The 20,804-nt window shown below is 47.6% G+C and overlaps 1 protein-coding gene across 1 annotated transcript in view; it reads left to right on the top strand.

The window, feature by feature from the left end:
- The window catches only part of nrxn2a (neurexin 2a), a gene marked incomplete at both ends in the record, with an annotated part of 224,761 nt that overhangs the window by 48,698 nt on the left and 155,259 nt on the right, over window positions 1–20,804 (top strand). The window contains 4 exons of the mRNA XM_084450404.1: window positions 1,244–1,635; window positions 3,355–3,516; window positions 6,135–6,579; window positions 19,458–19,841. Coding sequence (XP_084306530.1) covers window positions 1,244–1,635; window positions 3,355–3,516; window positions 6,135–6,579; window positions 19,458–19,841 — 1,383 coding nt within the window. The remainder of the gene's footprint in view (window positions 1–1,243; window positions 1,636–3,354; window positions 3,517–6,134; window positions 6,580–19,457; window positions 19,842–20,804) is intronic.

Consider the following 20,804-nt stretch of genomic DNA (forward strand, 5'->3'; position numbering starts at 1 on the left):
CTCCTCCTTCTCCTCCTCCTCCTCCTCCTCCTCCTCCTCCTTCTCCTCCTTCTCCTTCTCCTTCTCCTTCTCCTCCTCCTTCTCCTCCTTCCCTCCTCCTCCTCCTCCTCCTTCTCCTCCTTCTCCTCCTCCTCCTCCTCCTCCTCCTCCTCCTCCTTCTCCTCCTTCTCCTTCTCCTCCTTCTCCTCCTTCTCCTCCTCCTGCTCCTCCTTCCTCCTCCTCCTCCTCCTCCTTCTCTTCCTCCTCCTCCTCCTCCTCCTCCTTCTCCTCCTCCTCCTCCTCCTCCTCCTCCTCCTCCTCCTCCCTCCTCTTCCTTTTCCTCCTTCTTCTCCTCCTTCCCCTCCTCCTTCTCCTCCTCCAACTCCTCCTCCTTCTCCTCCTTCTCCTCCTTCTACTCCTTCTCCTCCTCCTTCTCCTCCTTCTCCTCCTCCTTCCCCTCCTCCTCATCCTCCTCCTTCTCCTCCTCCTCATTCTTCCCCTCCTTCTCCTCCTCCTCCTTCTCCTCCTTCTCCTCCTCCTTCTCCTCCTTCTCCTCCTCCTCCTTCTCCTCCTCCTTCTCCTCCTCCTCCTTCTCCTCCTTCCCCTCCTCCTTCTCCTCCTCCTTCTCCTCCTTCTCCTCCTCCTCCTCCTTCTCCTCCTCCACCTCCTCCTTCTCCTCCTCCTCCTTCCCCTCCTCCTCTCCAATTCCTAATAGATAATGTATATCCTACTACCCCTCCAGACAGGGTTTATATCTCTTTATTTATAGGCTCAGGGTTTTTAAGTTGAGTCTTTCCTTCTTGTCTCATCCCCTGTGTTGCATGGCCCCCCTAGCATCAACCGTTGGTTGTGTACATGTACATGTGCTTGAAGTACGGTATGCTGCTTGTTCTGATCTGGATGAGTCATGTCCTGAGTATGCAGTATGCAGTATGCAGTATGCAACGCTTGTTTCCACCACATCCATGGTAGCAAACTGAACCCATGCAAATGTTATTGGGTCGTAAGTCTGTTCACTCTATAACAGGTGGGGGTAGAGGGGCCCTCTGGACGGCAAACAAGGGTTCAGATCTAACCCCAAATACAACCTTTTCAGCTCCTTACGGTTCCTTCTGACCTGGTTTCACTTGGACTTTAACGAACCCGAAAAAGTATCTACTGTGTATTAAGTGGTCGCCGATCCCTATCTCAATCCCATTCTTTTTTTCTATCGTACTAACTACCATTTTTATGGCTGACTCTCCTGGCCCTACCCTCCCAACAGACTGGCTGAACCTCTCCACACCCCCACGCACCTCCTGCCACCACCTGGCCTCATCTCCACCTGGCCTCTCAGAGAAGAGGCCGTCCACCACCCTGCCCTCATCTCCACCTGGCCTCTCAGAGAAGAGGCCGTCCTCTACCCTGCCCTTATATCCACCTGGCCTCTCAGAGAAGAGGCCGTCCACCACCCTGCCCTTCTCTCCACCTGGCCTCTCAGAGAAGAGGCCGTCCTCCACCCTGCCCTTCTCTCCACCTGGCCTCTCAGAGAAGAGGCCGTCCACCACCCTGTCCTTCTCTCCACCTGGCCTCTCAGAGAAGAGGCCGTCCTCAGCCCACAAACCCACTTATGCTTTGAGCCATGCGTTTGATCCAGGCTGCTTACTGTACGTTGCGGTAGTTACCAATTGCCTGCCTGCCATGCAGATGGTTCTTATGAGATCTGCTGGTTGGTTCTCGCGGGCTGGACTCCTCTCATCGCTCTCTAGCGCTCATCCCAACACCCGCGCACACACACCCACACACATCCTTGTTTCCATCTCACAGGCGTAGGTACACACACCTATATACACACATGCACTCTCTCTCTCTATCTCTCTCTCTCTCTCTCTCTCTCTCTCTCTCTCTATCTCTCTCCCTCTCTCTCTCTCTCTCTCTCTCTCTCTCTCTATCCCTCTCTCTCTCTCTCTCTCTCTCTATCTCTCTCCCTCTCTCTCTCTCTCTCTCTCTATCTCTCTCTCTCTCCCTCTCTCCCTCTCTATCTCTCCCTCTCTCTCTCTCTCTCTCTCTCTCTCCCTCTCTCTCTCTCTCTCCCTCTCTCCCTCTCTCTCTCCCTCTCTCCCTCTCTCTCTCCCTCTCTCCCTCTCTCTCTCTCCCTCTCCCTCTCTCCCTCTCTCTCTCTCTCTCTCTCTCTCTCTCTCTCAAACCTATTCCCCTGTCTAACCATGCCGTCAATTTGAACCAGCGCACCAAACCAATTTCCCCACTGCACTGTATGACTACAGCAACTGCAGACATAAACATGTGTTGCCCGTTCACCTGGGAAGTACATAAGGAAGCGAGAACTAGTGATGAAGGATGATGGGAAGGGGGTCGTGGGGAGGGCGGCGGGGCCATGCTCGTCTCAGAGGGGCCCCTGGGGACGGTGGTGTGTGTAGTGGGAAGCTACATCAACCAATAATGACCTCTGTTGATCCAACATGTCTCTCTACTGTGTACACTATACTAGAGTAGTGCCGTGCCCTCCGAACCAGAGAATTAGGGGGAATAAAACCCTACTGAAAGCAATCATCTCTCTGAATCATCTATTAATGATTATTATTGGGGGTCAGTGATCTAGCCGGTTCATTTATTTTCCATGTGTCTGCGTATTGATTGGAGATTGATTGGTGTCTTGGCTGGTTAGAATAACGAGCTGGGCTGGCCTTTCTGTCATTGGTTTGAGGTATAATGGATTCAGTTGCAACCAAAATACTGGTGCTACGATCAATCCCTCAGATGTCTCCTCGGTCCTGCTTGTGGTCGTATGCTTCTCACAGATCAGGGCTCTGCCACTGCACTCACCAGCTGTCTATGTACAGTGTATCTTAGCTGCTGTATACAAGGCAGGCCAAACCAAAACCTACCGCTCAAAAAAGATACATTACAGAATGTTTTGGTTCTTGTCTGATTAAAATGTCCTCCATACATCCACTGAGCTTTCCTCTCTTCTTCTGCCTCATCCCATCATTCTCTCTCTCTTTCCGTCTATCTATGGATTTGTCTGTCTCTCATCTCTGTTTCTCTCTCTCTCTTTCTCTCTCTCTCTCTCTTTCATCTCTGTTTCTCTCTCTCCATCTCTCTGTTTCTCTCTCTCTCTCTCCATCTCTCTGTTTCTCTCTCTCTCTCTCTCTCTCCATCTCTCTCTCTCTCTCTCCATCTCTCTGTCTCTCTCTCCATCTCACTATGTTTCCCCCTCTCTCTCTCTGTCTCTGTTTCTCTTTCTCTCCACCTCTCTCTTTCTCCCCCCTCTCTCTCTCCATCTTCTGTTTCTCTCTCTCGCTCTCCATCTCTGTTTCTCTCTCTCTCCATCTCTCTCTCTCTCTCTCTCTCTCTCTCTCTCCGTGGTGTTGCCAGGTGACCATCTCTGTGGATGGGATCCTCACCACCACAGGCTACACCCAGGAGGACTACACCATGCTGGGCTCCGATGACCTCTTCTACATCGGGGGCAGTCCCCACACGGCCGACCTGCCGGGATCCCCCGTCAGCAACAACTTCCTGGGCTGCCTGAAAGACGTGAGTACAGCTTCCTGTTCCTGTCACCCTCAGAGTACAGCTTCCTGATCCTGTCGCCCTCAGAGTACAGCTTCCTGATCCTGTCACCCTCAGAGTAGCTTCCTGATCCTGTCACCCTCAGAGTACAGCTTCCTGATCCTGTCACCCTCAGAGTAGCTTCCTGATCCTGTCACCCTCAGAGTAGCTTCCTGATCCTGTCACCCTCAGAGTAGCTTCCTGATCCTGTCACCCTCAGAGTACAGCTTCCTGTTCTGTCACCCTCAGAGTAGCTTCCTGTTCCTGTCACCCTCAGAGTACAGCTTCCTGATCCTGTCACCCTCAGAGTACAGCTTCCTGATCCTGTCACCCTCAGAGTACAGCTTCCTGATCCTGTCACCCTCAGAGTACAGCTTCCTGATCCTGTCACCCTCAGAGTACAGCTTCCTGATCCTGTCACCCTCAGAGTACAGCTTCCTGTTCCTGTCACCCTCAGAGTAGCTTCCTGATCCTGTCACCCTCAGAGTACAGCTTCCTGATTCACCCTCAGAGTAGCTTCCTGATCCTGTCACCCTCAGAGTAGCTTCCTGATCCTGTCACCCTCAGAGTACAGCTTCCTGATCCTGTCACCCTCAGAGTAGCTTCCTGATCCTGTCACCCTCAGAGTAGCTTCCTGATCCTGTCACCCTCAGAGTAGCTTCCTGTTCCTGTCACCCTCAGAGTACAGCTTCCTGATCCTGTCGCCCTCAGAGTACAGCTTCCTGATCCTGTCACCCTCAGAGTAGCTTCCTGATCCTGTCACCCTCAGAGTAGCTTCCTGATCCTGTCACCCTCAGAGTACAGCTTCCTGATCCTGTCACCCTCAGAGTAGCTTCCTGATCCTGTCACCCTCAGAGTACAGCTTCCTGATCCTGTCACCCTCAGAGTACAGCTTCCTGATCCTGTCACCCTCAGAGTAGCTTCCTGATCCTGTCACCCTCAGAGTACAGCTTCTTGATCCTGTCACCCTCAGAGTACAGCTTCCTGATCCTGTCGCCCTCAGAGTACAGCTTCCTGATCCTGTCACCCTCAGAGTACAGCTTCCTGATCCTGTCGCCCTCAGAGTAGCTTCCTGATCCTGTCACCCTCAGAGTACAGCTTCCTGATCCTGTCACCCTCAGACTACAGCTTCCTGATCCTGTCACCCTCAGAGTAGCTTCCTGATCCTGTCACCCTCAGAGTAGCTTCCTGATCCTATCGGCGTCAGCAGGGAGGTCTGGGTAGCCTTCCAGACAGCCCACTTCCTCTCTTTCACTAGACTGCATTTTTTATAGCACGGCTGCATTTGTACATTGTGTTGTACCAGTTCCCGTCGTCTGGTTGGTTCGTTAACTAATTTATGTACATGTTATGAATTTATAATGAATGGCAGATTGTTGTGTTGCGTCACGAGCAGTGGCAGTGGTTCAGTTGTAGGTGTGATTTCAGCTGTGACATTTGCATACCGCTACTTACCCGCTGAGACCAAATGTTAAGATGCTGCAATTCTCCTTGAATAGATCCTCGTCTTAAACAACAAGATGTCTGCCTGCCTTAATGGGAGCGCGCTCTTTCTGTTCCGTGGGTCGACTCTCCAGGTTCCGATCAGCAGTATTAATTACCTCTGCTCTGTAGCACTGCCCCCCCCCCCCCCCCCCCCCCGCTACACCCACCCCCTCACCCCCCTCCCCAGAGTCAGGGTGACCTTCAAACGCCCTCCGGCTCTCTCTCTCTCTCTCTCTCTCTCTGTCTTTGTCTCTTTATCTCTCCCTTTGTCTCTCTCTCTCTTTTTCTCTCTCTCTCTCTCTCTCTCTCTTTCTCTCTTCCTTTCTCTCTCTCTCTCTTACATTATTCCTCCCTCTCTCCATTACCTCGTCCTCCATCAGAGAAGGTCTGTAATTAATACCACGCCAGTGATGGTGAAGGCCTAGCTTTACCATCCTGACAGCCAATTTAGACATTGATCTCCTCTATGGATTTCTAGCGAACGCCCTGCTCTCTGTCTCCGTCTGGTTGACCCCTCCGCATATGAATCATGTCCACCTCTTCATTGATTGAGCAATATCTTGCTTCCCCTGTCCCCCTCCCAAATGCTTTTCACTGGATTTCTAATAACTATATAGTGATTGGGGCTCGAGGCCCACACAACAATAAGTTTGTATTTCACGCCTGCGTGTTTTGCGGAGTAGATAATTGCATCTTTCATAACTCGCCGTGTATTTTTCATTGCTTTTTTGAGGCCATCTCGTGAGGTTTTATTTTTCGCGAGGCAATTACTGGCGGCGTTGCGGTGTGAAATGGAGACGCCTGGTGTATTTCCAGACGCACAGACCGTGAGGATCTCGCCCAGATAGGCTCGTTCTCCCAGGTCGCCGCTAGACACTGAGTGCTGCTGGTGTGAAAATGAAAAACGTGTTCGGCTGTGCTCGCCGCCGCGTCGACCCGCCGCGTCACGGCTGGAGGAGGCTCGTGGTGGCCCGGTACTTAGAGCTGCAGCGCTCGGCAACCTCTGAACAGTCTTAATGATGTCTGTCTTCCCTTTTATCTCCTATTTCTCTCAGTTCAGGTTTGAATCCTGTTGTTCTCTAGTTGTTTCTACCAGGCTGGTCTTCTCTGTTCCCCAGGTGGTCTACAAAAACAACGAGTTCAAGCTGGAGCTCTCTCGACTGGCGGCTGAGATGGACAACAAGGTCAGTATCCATGGCGACCTGACCTTCCGTTGTGAGGACGTGGCGGCCCTCGAGCCGGTGACCTTCGACACGCCGGCGGCCTACCTGACCCTGCCCAGGTGGAACACCAAAAAGACGGGGGCGATCTCCTTCGACTTCCGCACCACCGAGCCCAGCGGACTGCTGCTCTTCAGCCACGGCAGTCCGCAAGGCCAGAGAGGGTCCACCCCGGGCCCTGACCGCCAGCTCCGGGCCGACTACTTCGCCATGGAGCTCCTGGACGGCTTCCTCTACCTGCTCATGGACATGGGCTCGGGCAGCGTGAAGATGAAGGCCAGCAACAAGAGGCTCACAGATGGGGAGTGGTGCCACGTGGACTTCCAGAGGGAGGGGCGCAAAGGTGAGAGCGAAGGACGAGCCACAGCTGAATATGGGGTGTACGAAAATACCAGTTAGGGTTGGGTAGAGACAAGACATTCAAATGAGCACCACGACCTATCACTGTATCTAACATGTTTTTTTTTCCAGCACAGAACTTTGACACCTACTGTAGTAGTAGTAGGACTATATGGCCTACTGTACATCCAAAAAACATAGGCCACTCCCCTCTTAGGCCACTCCCCTTATGGGCAGGCTGCTTAGGATTCAAACCTCTGAATACTGCCGTGCTAGATAAGAATAAAGAATCTGAATATGATAAGAATAAAGAATCTGAATATAATAAGAATAAAGAATCTGAATATGATAAGAATAAAGAATCTGAAAATAAGAATAAAGAATCTGAAAATAAGAATAAAGAATCTGAATATAATAAGAATAAAGAATCTGAATATGATAAGAATAAAGAATCTGAATATGATAAGAATAAAGAATCTGAATATGATAAGAATAAAGAATCCGAATATGATAAGAATAAAGAATCTGAATATGATAAGAATAAAGAATCTGAAAATAAGAATAAAGAATCTGAAAATAAGAATAAAGAATCTGAATATAATAAGAATAAAGAATCTGAATATGATAAGAATAAAGAATCTTAATATGATAAGAATAAAGAATCCGAATATGATAAGAATAAAGAATCTGAATATGATAAGAATAAAGAATCTGAATATGATAAGAATGAAGAATCTGAATATGATAAGAATAAAGAATCTGAATATAATAAGAATAAAGAATCTGAATATGATAAGAATAAAGAATCTGAATATGATAAGAATAAAGAATCTGAATATGATAAGAATAAAGAATCTGAATATGATAAGAATAAAGAATCTGAATATGATAAGAAAGATAAACAATAATAAAACAATAAAGAATTTGGATCTGAATCTGAATCTGATTATGAAGAATGGTCCAAATATTGACATTTATTGTAACGGGATAAACAGTACCCCTTGAGATGGAACATCTTGTTTTCCCCAAAAAAATCACAACACAAACAGAACAATCCAAAACATAACGACAAAACTGACAACAACAAGTGGTAGGGAAAGCAGTTTACAGCCTTAAAGAAACACAACATTAACCTTAAAGACATAAAGAAAAGGAAATAGTAGGATACAGTAAATTCCATTACTGAAAACATCGACAATCTCATTTGAGATGATCAAACAAAATATTTTTAAATACAGGAAAAGATGACAGCAAACTGATATTTGCAGGTAACCTATTCCAGTTGGATGGAGCCCAAAACATAAAAGCTTTTTTCTTGGCTTCCCTAGACAAAGTGGAGTGTAAAGAGAGACTGATCAGAGCTTCTAAGTGCATAATTACAGTAGATGCTTCTGGAACTAGAAATGGTGCTCAGAGAACACAGACATCCGCCCCTGAATGCTTTTCGCGGCTCTGTGCACTCACAAAATTGAATGGGTTCTAAATTGGCCCGTGCTATACTAGCCTGGTATGACCATCCCAATCCAGCGAGCTCACTGCTTCGCTCCGCAATATCGGTCTGGCCTTCGCCCCATAGAGAGAGTATGTGGGAGGGGGTACTTGCCTTGACAGACAAACACCTTCAGCCAATGAACGTTCAGCATTCTGCTTTCCACTGTGGGCGGGACAGCAGTTAAAACGCAGTCCCTGATTGGCCCAGTATGGTCTGGATTTTGGCATAATGGCTCTGGAGGAGGCCAGACCGTTCTGCGTTAGTGAAACAGAATGTGAGCTCGCGAGACTGGGATGGTCGTACCAGGCTAGTGCTACACTCCTCCACCGAGTTACATGAAAAGCAGTCTGTCGATTCCATTTTCGATTCTGCTTATCGATCCGATTCCTTATCGATTTTCTTATCGATTCTCATTGGGCAAAAAAAGAGTACAAACAGGTTTATTAACATTAATTTTCTTTTATATATACTTTGAACATGCCAATTACAGTGCTGTTTTTTTAAGTGTATTCACCTTGCACTAAAAATAAAACTGACATAAACAAGTCAATATTTTTTCTATAGAAATAAAGATGAATAAAACATGAATTATTCTGTCAAATTCTAAATCCAATAACAGTCTAACATGTTACTAGTAGAAATCACAATGCTCCTTCAATTTAAAAAGGGTATCTGAGCTGACAAAAATAAAACTAGCAGTGGCAACTGACTGGCACTAACACAATAGACAGGGACTCTGGAGGAGTTTAACTTTGACTACACTAACGTTAGCTGCGCTGCTGTCGTCACTCTGGAGCGCATCAAAAAAATGGGACATTCCTGCAAAGTTATCACATGCTGTGTGGCCAAATGTTTTTTTCATATTTGTAGTATTTCCCCCCTTTGATGATATACGTTTTTTGCAAGCATTGCAAGTGGCCACGTTGTCATCTTGTCACGTGAAATGTAACCACACTTTCAAACGTTTATGCCTAGACGACATGTTGCTGACCTCTTCTGCCGCAGTCTAATAAAACAAAACAAGGCAGCGTGCATGTGACAAAATTGCGCATGCGCAGCAACGACAGGAATCGATAGCGGAATCGTTAAGGATCTTGGCTAATGATTCCAAGGGATCGATTCACTGGGACGATCCCCATCCCTAGAGGTGAATGGGTGGCTGTATTTGGCCGGCTCTGTGGTGCCCCCCTTGGGTCACAGCCAGCAGGGGGCAGTGCGGTGCACTCCAGGCTCTTCCCCTGCACACCCCAGTCCAAACCCCGTGTCTCTAGCACCCCCACACAGGGAGCTGGCTTCGTTCTGTTTTGTTTTCATTCGTGGATCTGGCCCGTGATTCTGATCTGCTCCAAAATAGATGGGGTTCCGTGTTGGCCCATGATGCACCCCGTAGAAAAAGAGGAGCCCAAAAAAGATGTAAGTGCAACAGGTCTCAGCTCATTCAATTCTTTAGGGTTCTTGAATTTAGGTATAGGTATTATAGTAGAATATGAGGGATCTGGCCAGATTCTACACACCTCTGAAAGAGATGAGTGGAAACCTCCCCAAGCTGGTCAGCACAGTAACGTAAAGTGCGCCCACAGATGCCATCGGGGCCAGCAGCCTTGCTTGTGTTCACCCTCTTAAGTAGGCCTGTGACACATTCCTGGGAAATAACAATATCATTCTGAGGTACAAGAGACTCTCTAAGTGCAGAGGCATTTACAGAAAACTCAGGTCTTTCAAAGTGAGAAATAAAAGAATTAAAGGTATTAAGTCAGAATCATCCACCCCATTTACCCTGATGAGTTCTTTACTCTGGTTAGTATCCTGGTTGATGGAGGCCATTGCTTTAATACCTTGCCAGGCTGATCTCAAGTCTGCACTACTGCACTTCACTTCTATCTTGTCTCTATACTTCAGTTTGGCCTTCCTTATTTCGTTATGTACTTCTCTGGCAAGTAAAGTAAGACCGTTTCTTCATGTTAATAGATGCTTTAAGTTCCGTGAAAGTGACAACCCTTTTAGTCAGAATGCATAAATCAACACAGAAAGTAATATACTTTGAGACTGTAACACATAGATCATTGGTATTCTCACAAGCCTCAGAGACATTCCCAACAAGTAGAGTTGAAACATGCTTGAAGGAAGGATATACTGTCCTCTGACCAGCACTTCACTGTTTCCTCCTCGCGTTCGAGGCGCCTGAAGGCAGGTTTGTACATAGGCATGAGATACACACTGCTGTGATAGGATGCCCCGAAGGGCAAGGCAAGGATTTGTAGGCACCACCCACTGAACCACAACAGAGGTCGATCACAGAGTTCCTTAGGGTGGTTGCACAAGTCACATATTGTTCGTACGTCCTCAAAGTCTTTTTAAGCTCACAGTGGTTCAAATCCGCGAATACGAATTTAGTGGCATCCGGACAGATAGAGTCCAGCCTGTGAGTTACCTCCGCAATCAGCTGTACCGCTGCGGATGCATTGGCGTCCGGGTGAATGTAAACAATCGTGTAGAACAACTGTTGAAACTCCCGAGGCAAATAGTAGGGGCGAAGCGAGATTGTCAGAAGTTCAATGTCTGGGGTACATATCCTCTAGGGTACATATCCTCTCCCGTACTACAACGGTGTTACAGTACCTCTTGTTGACATAGAAGCATACACCTCCCCCGCGTTGCTTGTTGGTGATCCTCGAAGACCGGTCCAGTCGAAAAGGGCTGCCAAACCCACTTATTTCCAGATCCTCGTCCCGGTCCGAGTCCCCGAGCCAAGTCTTGGTGAAAGCCAGTAGACGGGTTTCTTTCTTTCCCACGCTTCCAGCTCGTCCAGCTTGTTGCGGACGGACTGCATGTTGGAAAGCAGGACTGATGGTATACAGGGAGTTTACGGCGGTTGCTGAGGCCCTGCTCTTCAGTCTGCGGCGTATTCCCCCTCTTCTTCCTCTTTTCCCACGGGTCTTTGTTATCGGTCTACAAAGTTCACTTGGAATGTTCGTTGGCAGAACGCCATTGGTAGAACATTGTAGGGACAGGAGAGCGTCTCGGTTGAGGGTGATTCTCCCAGGGAAAGTGCCGTGATTCTCACGCACATCAAACACCTGACAGGTGTGGATGATCAGAGAAATCAGGCATAAAAGTGCGAAAAACTCTCCAGAAGCCTCCATGGTTCGTACGCTACTACTGGGTCTCAATAAAAGCTTTAGCCATCACGGCACAATAAAAGACAAAATGTTTTAAAACGATTGGGACGGTTCGGCTGCTCGAGTCGCACGCTACGGAGCGCCCCGGAAGACATGTGGACACTTGAAAGTCCAAGCTGGTTATTTTTATTCCAAATAGTTAACGAGTTTGCAAAGTCGGGCTCTCAGAGAAGGGACAATCCACCATGAGCCGTGATTATCATCGAAACAGAGCATTATAAACACTGTGGGTGTAACCATACATGCATATTCAAAGCTTCATTAACCAATTATTAGTGAGTGGGCTAGGTCTGAGGGTCAACAGCTGAAGTAAACATGTACAGTGATCAAAGATAGTTCGGAGGAGGGCACCCCTGGGGAGGTCTCCGGTCATAAAGGATCTTTTGGGGGCCTGGGGATAGAGGAGTCAGGGCAATAAACAGAGAACAGCTGCTCACTTTATAACACACAGGATTCACAGTGTAGATTTCCTTTAACGATGTCTTGAGCAGAGAATACACTCATTTGAATTCATCTATTACAATTCCATCCTTTTGTGACTTCATCAGTCACAACTTCAGAATTCAAATAAGCAGCACTCATAACAGGAGACAGCTCCAAACAGGAGACAGCTATCTTAAGGGAATGCAATCATTTAAAGACAGGAAGTCTCTTCCGATTCAACAGCTCTTAATAAAATAGACGGTGTTCACAGCATGAACTTCTCAGGAACGGTATTCCCAGGAATGGTAGTCCCAATCAATCCTCCAAGGCCAAAATCTTAACTCCCACTTTGATTAAAGATAAGTACATGTCATGATTATCTAATCTATGTTATGTGTATATTTAACTTTGTCACTTTACTTTCATTTGGATTTCAAAAAATAAATAAAAAATATAGAGGGGAAAACATCCAAACGAAAGTATAGTCAATGTAATGTCCTTCTGCCTGTCATGCAAGTTAAATAGAATATTGTAAATATTGACTAGAGAAACTCATGATCTCAAAATCAGATAAATTAAGCAAACAGACATATCTGGAAATAAAAGTCTGCACTGAATATCTCTGTTCATACTGGAGTACACAGTCATAAACCATAATCCCCAATCATCCCCGAAATGGCGGCAGTCCAGCCCTGTAGAAGACAAGGGATCTGGGGACATTGGCACTGGAACACACTGGAACCTCAGCTGGCCCGATGGAGACCTGCTTGGTCTGGTTTTGTAGCTCCACTGAAGTTGGCCTGGCTCCTAGCTGGCGTTGAGTGGAACCCGCGATGACAGCTGGTCAGTTGTCTAGTAGACAACTTCAGGTCGCCACTCAGTCACTGGTGCTGGAGAAGACAACTTCAGATCACTACTCAGTCACTGGTGCTGGACATGACGCTCCTTCTTGGCCCCTGATGAGCTCACAATTCTGTGAAAAAAAAATAATTTTGGGAGAGTTATGCTTGCACAACATGGAGTGGCTGTCTATAAAGTCATTTATCCCATCGGGTCATAAACAATATCCAGTGTTCCTCAATGACTCAATGACCTTCAGATCAGTCCATTTCCTAGGGAGTGTTGGGTGGGTCCCTGTGTAGGGGACTCCAGCAGGACAATAACAACTCATTAATGAAGTTGTGCTCAGACTTGTTGTTGTTGTTGTTTTTCCCCACATCCATGTGATATCTCTTCACAGCCTTCATCCTTCTATTGACACCATCTCCTACTGTGTCAACCAATAGAGTACAATTACTGGGAGAAAAACATTGTTGGAAGAATCCAAGACAAGACAAGAAATGAAAATAAACATTTTTGGAAATTTGGAAAGCAGGATAATTGTGAGACACTCTACAATAATCAAAATTATAGAGTTGTTTTCTTACAAACATATCAAAATAAGACTTTAATTCCTGTGGGCATTATCCCCTTGAAACCAAAGAAAAAATGGAAACTGGGTGTAAAATCCAAAAATGACTAAAAGTAAATGGAATAAAACACTTCATCTGTGAGTTTCTAAGAAATGTAATTCTAAGAATGTAACTCACTTTATTGTAGGACCCCAGACCACTCTCCTTTGTAAAATCTCTCATGATATTCTTTCTTTTGTTCTCCAGAGCCATATGACAATTATCTTTGTGTGTTTAAGTTCATATTTTAAATAATGTGTTTTTGTTCTCTATAATGAATTAACTAAAAGTTTTATCATTTTCCCTAAATACAATCTCACATTACCAGAGTGATTCTGGCCTTCCGAGAGTTAACTGGAATGTTTGGGAAGTGGTTGATGATCCATTTTCAGAGTGTTCTCGTTATCTCCAGGAAGGACCCAGAAAGCTAAATTACTTTATTACCACCACTAAAATGCCCTCTTGTTTCAAAAAAATATATAACATAATCAAAGACGTGTCCCCCAGCAGGGGGCTGCTGGCCAGCTCCCCCATCCCAGCCAAAAGGGGGGAAGCATTCCCAACTCTCTCTCTTTTACTTTTCATTATGTTCTGTAGGAAATATGGTACCCCTGACTTACCCCTGAGCTTCTTGTCTTTGAAATTGAGAGTTTAACATGTTCTTGAATGATTTTTCAAGGTGCCCATCCACATCCATTGTATGACCTAAACGGTGGTAGAGCAATTATCAGACTTTCTCAAAAGTGCTAGTTTTGTCAACGTTTTGATCTGAACCATTGTATATGATCTTAAGTAACCTTAAAACAGGGCTAAACATGCTTTTTCCCTTTACTACTCCTTTAAGAAATTACTTTCTTAAAACTCAGTGAAGACAGGTGCACTCTGGGGGTCTCAGGTACTCAGTGATTCAGGCAAGCCTCCTTAGTTACCACTGTTACTTCCCCCCCAAATGAAAGGTGGATGCAATGAATAATTTAATCCAAAAACGAGATTAACAATGACAAAGGAATCAATAAGACAGTCTCACCGAGACTTAACAATGACTAGAGAACAGGAAGGCCACACAGGCCTTGGCCCTAACACGAAAACAGCACAACATTATGCAACGGCAACGGGGCCTCGACTGGGCCTCTCTCCCTCTCTTATGTCCCCGGCCACAATCAGCAGATTGGAACCAGCTGCGTGCGCACCTCTCCACCAGGTACCAGGGGGGGGCAATCACACACCTCTCCACCAGGTACCAGGGGGGGGGCAATCACACACCTCTCCACCAGGTACCAGGGGGGGGCAATCACACACCTCTCCACCAGGTACCAGGGGGGGGGCAATCACACACCTCTCCACCAGGTACCAGGGGGGGGGCAATCACACACCTCTCCGCCAGGTACCAGGGGGGGGGGGGGGGCAATCACACACCTCTCCACCAGGTACCAGGGGGGGGAAGGGCACGTACCTGGGGGGAAGAATACCAGAGAGACACCACATACACCACACTCCAGCCGTAACTACCACTAACAACAACAACAACCAACAGATTGTGTTATCAGTCACATTCAGAAACTGTGTGGTGTAGGGGCATGTTCGCTGATAATGTTCTTCATGTTGAAAACAACCCCCCCTGTAAATAAGCCCTGCTAACATTCCCCTGAGGATAGGAGATGTGTGCTGTAATCATGTTGAAAACATACAAACACACAGATAAAGACAGACAAGACAGAACAGTCTGAGTTGTTTTCTTGTCAGGAAACACAGGATTGAAAGACACATGCAGTATGATAACAAAATGGAGTTGATACTAATTTTTAACAAAATATTTTGAAGGGTAACACATTAATCAGACGGCTTGAGGTTATCGGGATGAAATGAGACAAAGCACAAGGCTCACGGCCGCCAGGCAGCTGTTTAGGAAAGACTAATTGTTATCCAATATTTTACCTGAAGGGGAAGAAAAACAACGGCAGTTGTCACAGAACACAAATGGTTTTCAAACAAAACACCACATTATAACCCTTTTGTTGTAAGTCATAAAGTGATAGACACAACAGAAAATATGTATTTCATGGAACCAGAAAATAGAAGCATTTCTATTAAAGTCAGTCTAAAAGTCATGTTAGTCAGAGAGTTCAAATACATGTACGTCTATAAAGCCCAATTATACAACGGTTAGTTCTGGTTCTTGATTCTGATTGGCTGGAAGCCGTGTTAAAATACTTTGTAACACACACCTGGGACCGCATATCATTCCATTTTCAGTATTAATGCGCCTCCCATTTGATCCAATGCATTGTAGTTGTTGTGGTTGCCTGGCAACCCTTTTGTTAGGGGAACTATTTTGCTCGGCGGAATTGAGGGAATGATGCTTCGTTTTGAATAAATGTTAATATTTTACATTGCTGTGTGTCTATTTTACACTAATAGCTGTAGTAACCGTTGTATAAAAGCAATAAACCACGAGAGGCCGTGTGTTATAGTGATTTTATAACAGCTAGGGGGGTTTTACTCTGCTTCGCGTCGTGCCTCCTCCTCACATTCTTAACCAAAGTTAAATCACTCATCCTACATTTAACTTTAAAATACATACTACATTTCCTGTCTGCTGCTACATGCCTCTTTCCCTTAATTACTTTATATGAAGAATGGTCCCAAAATAAATGTTTACAAAAATACATTATAGTATGAAACAGTAACACAGATTCAAAGACTGGGCAGAAAACTGGCAGAAGAATGGTTTTGTGTACCTTAATCAAAACAGAAACCAATACTGCATACTGCCAAAGACTTAAGCAATACTAGTAATGTTCTCTTACTCAATTGAAAAGAATAATGCACAACAACCAAATTAGAGTTCAATTCAAACAGAGAACTGAAGATTTAGGCTGCAAGCACTTCATCCTTGCCTGGCGTATCTTCAGACCCTTCTCATAGTTTTTGTGCAATCCTGCTAACAGACAAACACACACACACACACACACACACACACACACACACACACACACACACACACACACACAAGCGCCACCGAAAACATTTCCTCTCACCTTGCGCTGTCGCAGGGGCAGAGGTAGCCTAACAAAGAATTGTTTCAGGCAATAGGGATAGTCAAGTTAATACTTTTAAAAATAAACTGGTACCAGTGAAATTACCGTCTTTTATCTAGAGGAAGCCACCTGAGTGTAACATGAAATAATTATGTGTAAAGAAGGAACAGCCTAATATAAATATGATATAAATCTACAGCTTGTTGGTCTCCAGCCGCTAAATGTTGTATATGTGTGTATGTATGTATATATGCATCTATTTATACATCTGCATATATTTATGTGTGTGTTCCTGTTTTAGCTGCTCTGGCAGAAAGTGAGCAATGATCTGGATATAACGACATAAGAAATAAAATGGAGTTGGAAATACTCTGGCTCCACTTCAATAGGTAGATATGGTTCTGGGAAAGAAATTAGGAAGGATCTTTATCATAAAAACCCTCCACAGTAAAAGGGCAAGACCATCTTCCTCCAAAACACCCAGATGGATTTATAAGGCGAGCCATTTCCCCACACGAGGTGACGGTATATTGGCCACTTACAAAGTAGGTTAAAGAGGCATTTTGGTCACAGAACAATGTCATCATAGTCAATTATTGGTCCAATGAGTTGTGAAACAAATCAGGCAAGTCTATGAGTCTGGTTCTACTGAGGAAGCAGGACAAATGTGTTCAAACATCTAGGATCATAACATCTATGTAATCAAACACTCATAGGCTCCTTGACGTTTTCTTAACAGCAGACAGATGTGTGCCTATCCCGGTTTTTAATTACGGTTGTATTTTTAGCTGCCATAATATATGGATGACATTTTGAAAATTGCCTTAACCTACTTTGCAAGTGGCCAATTATACTCTCACCTCGTGTGGGGAAACGGCTCCCCTTCGCCTTATGAATCCATCTGGGTGTTTTGGAGGAAGATGGTCCTGCCCTTTTACTGTGGAGGGTTTTTATGATAAAGATCCTTCCTAATTTCTTTCCCAGAACCATATCTACCTATTGAAGTGGAGCCAGAGTATTTCCAGATCCATTTTATTCTTATGTCGTTATTTCCAGATCATTGCTCACTTTCTGCCGGAGCAGCTGGAACAGGAACACGCTGTAACTCTCTACTTCCTGTCCTCCCACTCCGCTGTTCTTCCGCTCCGCCTGTTCTTCCCACGCTCACACCTGGCTGGGTGGACCTCTCCTCCACCTCTCCTCCTGGTCTCCACCTCTCCTCCTACTCTCCACCTCTCCTCCTCTCCTCCTCCTGCTCTCCTGCTCTCCTCCTGCTCTCCACCTCTCCACCTCTCCTCCTCCTCTCCACCTCTCCTCCCGCTCTCCACCTCTCCGCCTCCTGCTCTCCTGCTCTCCTCCACCTCTCCTCCTACTCTCCACCTCTCCTCCTCCTGCTCTCCACCTCTCCTCCTGCTCTCCTGCTCTCTACCTCTCCTCCTGCTCTCCTCCACCTCTCCTCCTGCTCTCCACCTCTCCTCCTCCTGCTCTCCTGCTCTCCTCCTGCTCTCCACCTCTCCTCCTCCTGCTCTCCTGCTCTCCACCTCTCCTCCTGCTCTCCTCCTGCTCTCCTCCTGCTCTCCTCCTCTCCTCCTGCTCTCCTCCTCCTCTCCTCCACCTCTACTACTACTCTCCACCTCTCCTCCTCCTGCTCTCCTGCTCTCCTCCTCTCCTCCACGTCTACTACTACTCTCCACCTCTCCTCCTCCTGCTCTCCTGCTCTCCTGCTCTCCACCTCTCCTCCTCTCCTGCTCTCCTGCTCTCTACCTCTCCTCCTCCTGCTCTCCTGCTCTCCTGCTCTCTACCTCTCCTCCTCTCCTCCTGCTCTCCACCTCTCCTCCTGCTCTCCACCTCTCCTCCTGCTCTCCTGCTCTCCTGCTCTCTACCTCTCCTCCTGCTCTCCTCCTCTCCTCCTGCTCTCCTCCTCTCCTCCTGCTCTCCACCTCTCCTCCTGCTCTTCTCCTCTCCTCCTGCTCTCCTCCTCTACTCCTGCTCTTCTCCTCTCCTCCTGCTCTCCACCTCTCCTCCACCTCTCCTCCTCTCCTCCTGCTATACACCTCTCCTGCTCTCCTCCACCTCTCCTCCTCTCCTCCACCTCTCCTCCTGCTCTCCTCCACCTCTCCTCCTCTCCTCCACCTCTCCTCCTGCTCTCCTCCTCCTCTCCTCCTCCTCTCCTCCTGCTCTCCTCCTGCTCTCCTCCTGCTCTCCTCCTCCTCTCCTGCTCTGCCCTGTACCCTCCTAAGTCCTCCCATGTCCACCAAACCACATCTCCCTCAAGCCTGGTAGATCAGCCTGACCGGCCAGACTGTGATCCCTGCATAAGACACAGCCAACTCACGTGTGTGAAGGTGACATACATAGTAGATCCAGCCCAGTGTGTCAGCGCTGGGTCATACATGTAGTAGATCCAGGAGTGTGTGTCAGCGCTGGGTCATACATGTAGTAGATCCAGGAGTTTGTCAGCGCTGGGTCATACATGTAGAAGATCCAGAACAGTGTGTCAGCGCTGGGTCATACATGTAGAAGATCCAGAACAGTGTGTCAGCGCTGGGTCATACATGTAGTAGATCCAGCAGAGTGTGTCAGCGCTGGGTCATACATGTAGTAGATCCAGGAGTGTGTCAGCGCTGGGTCATACATGTAGTAGATCCAGCACAGTGTGTCAGCGCTGGGTCATACATGTAGTAGATCCAGGAGTGTGTCAGCGCTGGGTCATACATGTAGTAGATCCAGAACAGTGTGTCATTGCTGGGTCATACATGTAGTAGATCCAGAACAGCGTGTCAACGCTGGGTCATACATGTAGTAGATCCAGCTCAGTGTGTCAGCGCTGGGTCATACATGTAGTAGATCCAGAACAGTGTGTAAACGCTGGGTCATACATGTAGTTGATCCAGGAGTGTGTGTCAGCGCTGGGTCATACATGTAGTAGATCCAGAACAGTGTGTAAACGCTGGGTCATACATGTAGTAGATCCAGAACAGTGTGTGAGCGCTGGGTCATACATGTAGTAGATCCAGCACAGTGTGTCAGCGCTGGGTCATACATGTAGTAGATCCAGGAGTGTGTGTCAGCGCTGGGTCATACATGTAGTAGATCCAGGAGTGTGTGTCAGCGCTGGGTCATACATGTAGTAGATCCAGGAGTGTGTGTAAACGCTGGGTCATACATGTAGTAGATCCAGGAGTGTGTGTGAGCGCTGGGTCATACATGTAGTAGATCCATCCAGCTCAGTGTGTCAGCGCTGGGTCCTAAGGCCTCCATACGAGGTGACTGTCTATCTCCGTCTCTGCGTCCTCCAGGATTCATCTCGGTCAACGGTCGCAGCACCCCCTTCTCCGCCAACGAGGGCAGCGAGATCCTGGACCTGGACGGGGACATGTACCTGGGGGGTCTTTCCGAGGAGCTCCAGGCCCTCCCGCTGCCCCCCGGGGTGTGGACGGCCCCCCTCAACCTGGGCTTCGTGGGCTGCGTGCGGGACATGTTCATCGACGGGCGCAGCCGCGACCTGCGCCGCCTGGCGGAGGTCCAGAGCACCGCGGGGGTCAGCAGCTTCTGCACCCGGGAGACCCACCTGCGCTGCGCCAGGGACACCTGCGCCAACGGAGGGCTCTGCCGCGAGGGCTGGAACCGCCACGTGTGCGACTGCACCGGGACCGGCTTCCTGGGCGCCAACTGCCAGATGGGTGAGGAGGAGGCGGGGTGGGGGGGGTGGACCAGGGGGGTGGAGCTAAGAGAAGCTGCTCAGGGCTGTATTGCACCGCAGGGGCAGTTAAATGAGTTCTGAGGATGTTCCACAGATGACAATAGCTATGACAATGGTAACGAGGGCGTTGGACGTGAGTCATCCGAGGGGAAAATTGCCACTTTGTCGGTGATCTATTAGAAGAACGGTGGTACGTCAGAGCGTGGCGGATTGGTGTGCGAAAGTGTATCAGCGCATCACAAGAAACGCGGCCCTGCCTCATCTGCCCTCATTCTCTCTGCGTCTACAGTATCACGCACACATCACTTTCAGAGAGAGAGAGAGAGAGAGAGAGAGAGAGAGGGGGGGTAGAGAGAGAGAAACGCCATTGTTCAGCCCGTATTGACTGATAACATTATGGGGATATAGATGGAAGCATCATTGTGTTGGAGTTTGATGAATAGAAATGCAGAGGATTGGACTCTCCTCTATGGTGCTGCAGGCTGTTTCTGCCATCTAGTGGGCATGAGGAGAACTGCCGTCTACTGGACAGCTAGTTCAGTAAACAATATTATATCTGAATTAAGTATTCTTTTTTTTACAGTAATATTCTATTCCATAATTCTGTCTATCAGTGAAAGATGTTGACCATACAGAAATGGCTTTTCATTGGTTTTTACCACATAAGCAGAATGCCTACAGCCCCCCCCCCCCCCCAGTGTTCATTTGGGCTCCTGCCACGTGTGTATAACGCAATCTGTCCCGTTCCTTCTCACCCCTCCTCTCCCCCTCCTCTCCCCCTCTCTCTTTTCCTCTCCTACTCCCTCCCCTTCCCCTCCCTCTCCCCTCCCCCTCCCCTCCCCTCCCCTCCCCTCCCCTCCCCTCCCCTCCCCTCCCCTCCCCTCCCCTCCCCTCCCCTCCCCTCCCCTCCCCTCCCCTTCCCTCCCTCTCTCTCTCCTCTCCT

The sequence above is a fragment of the Borostomias antarcticus genome (assembly GCF_949987555.1).
Source record: "Borostomias antarcticus genome assembly, chromosome: 15".
Lineage (NCBI taxonomy): Eukaryota > Metazoa > Chordata > Actinopteri > Stomiiformes > Stomiidae > Borostomias > Borostomias antarcticus.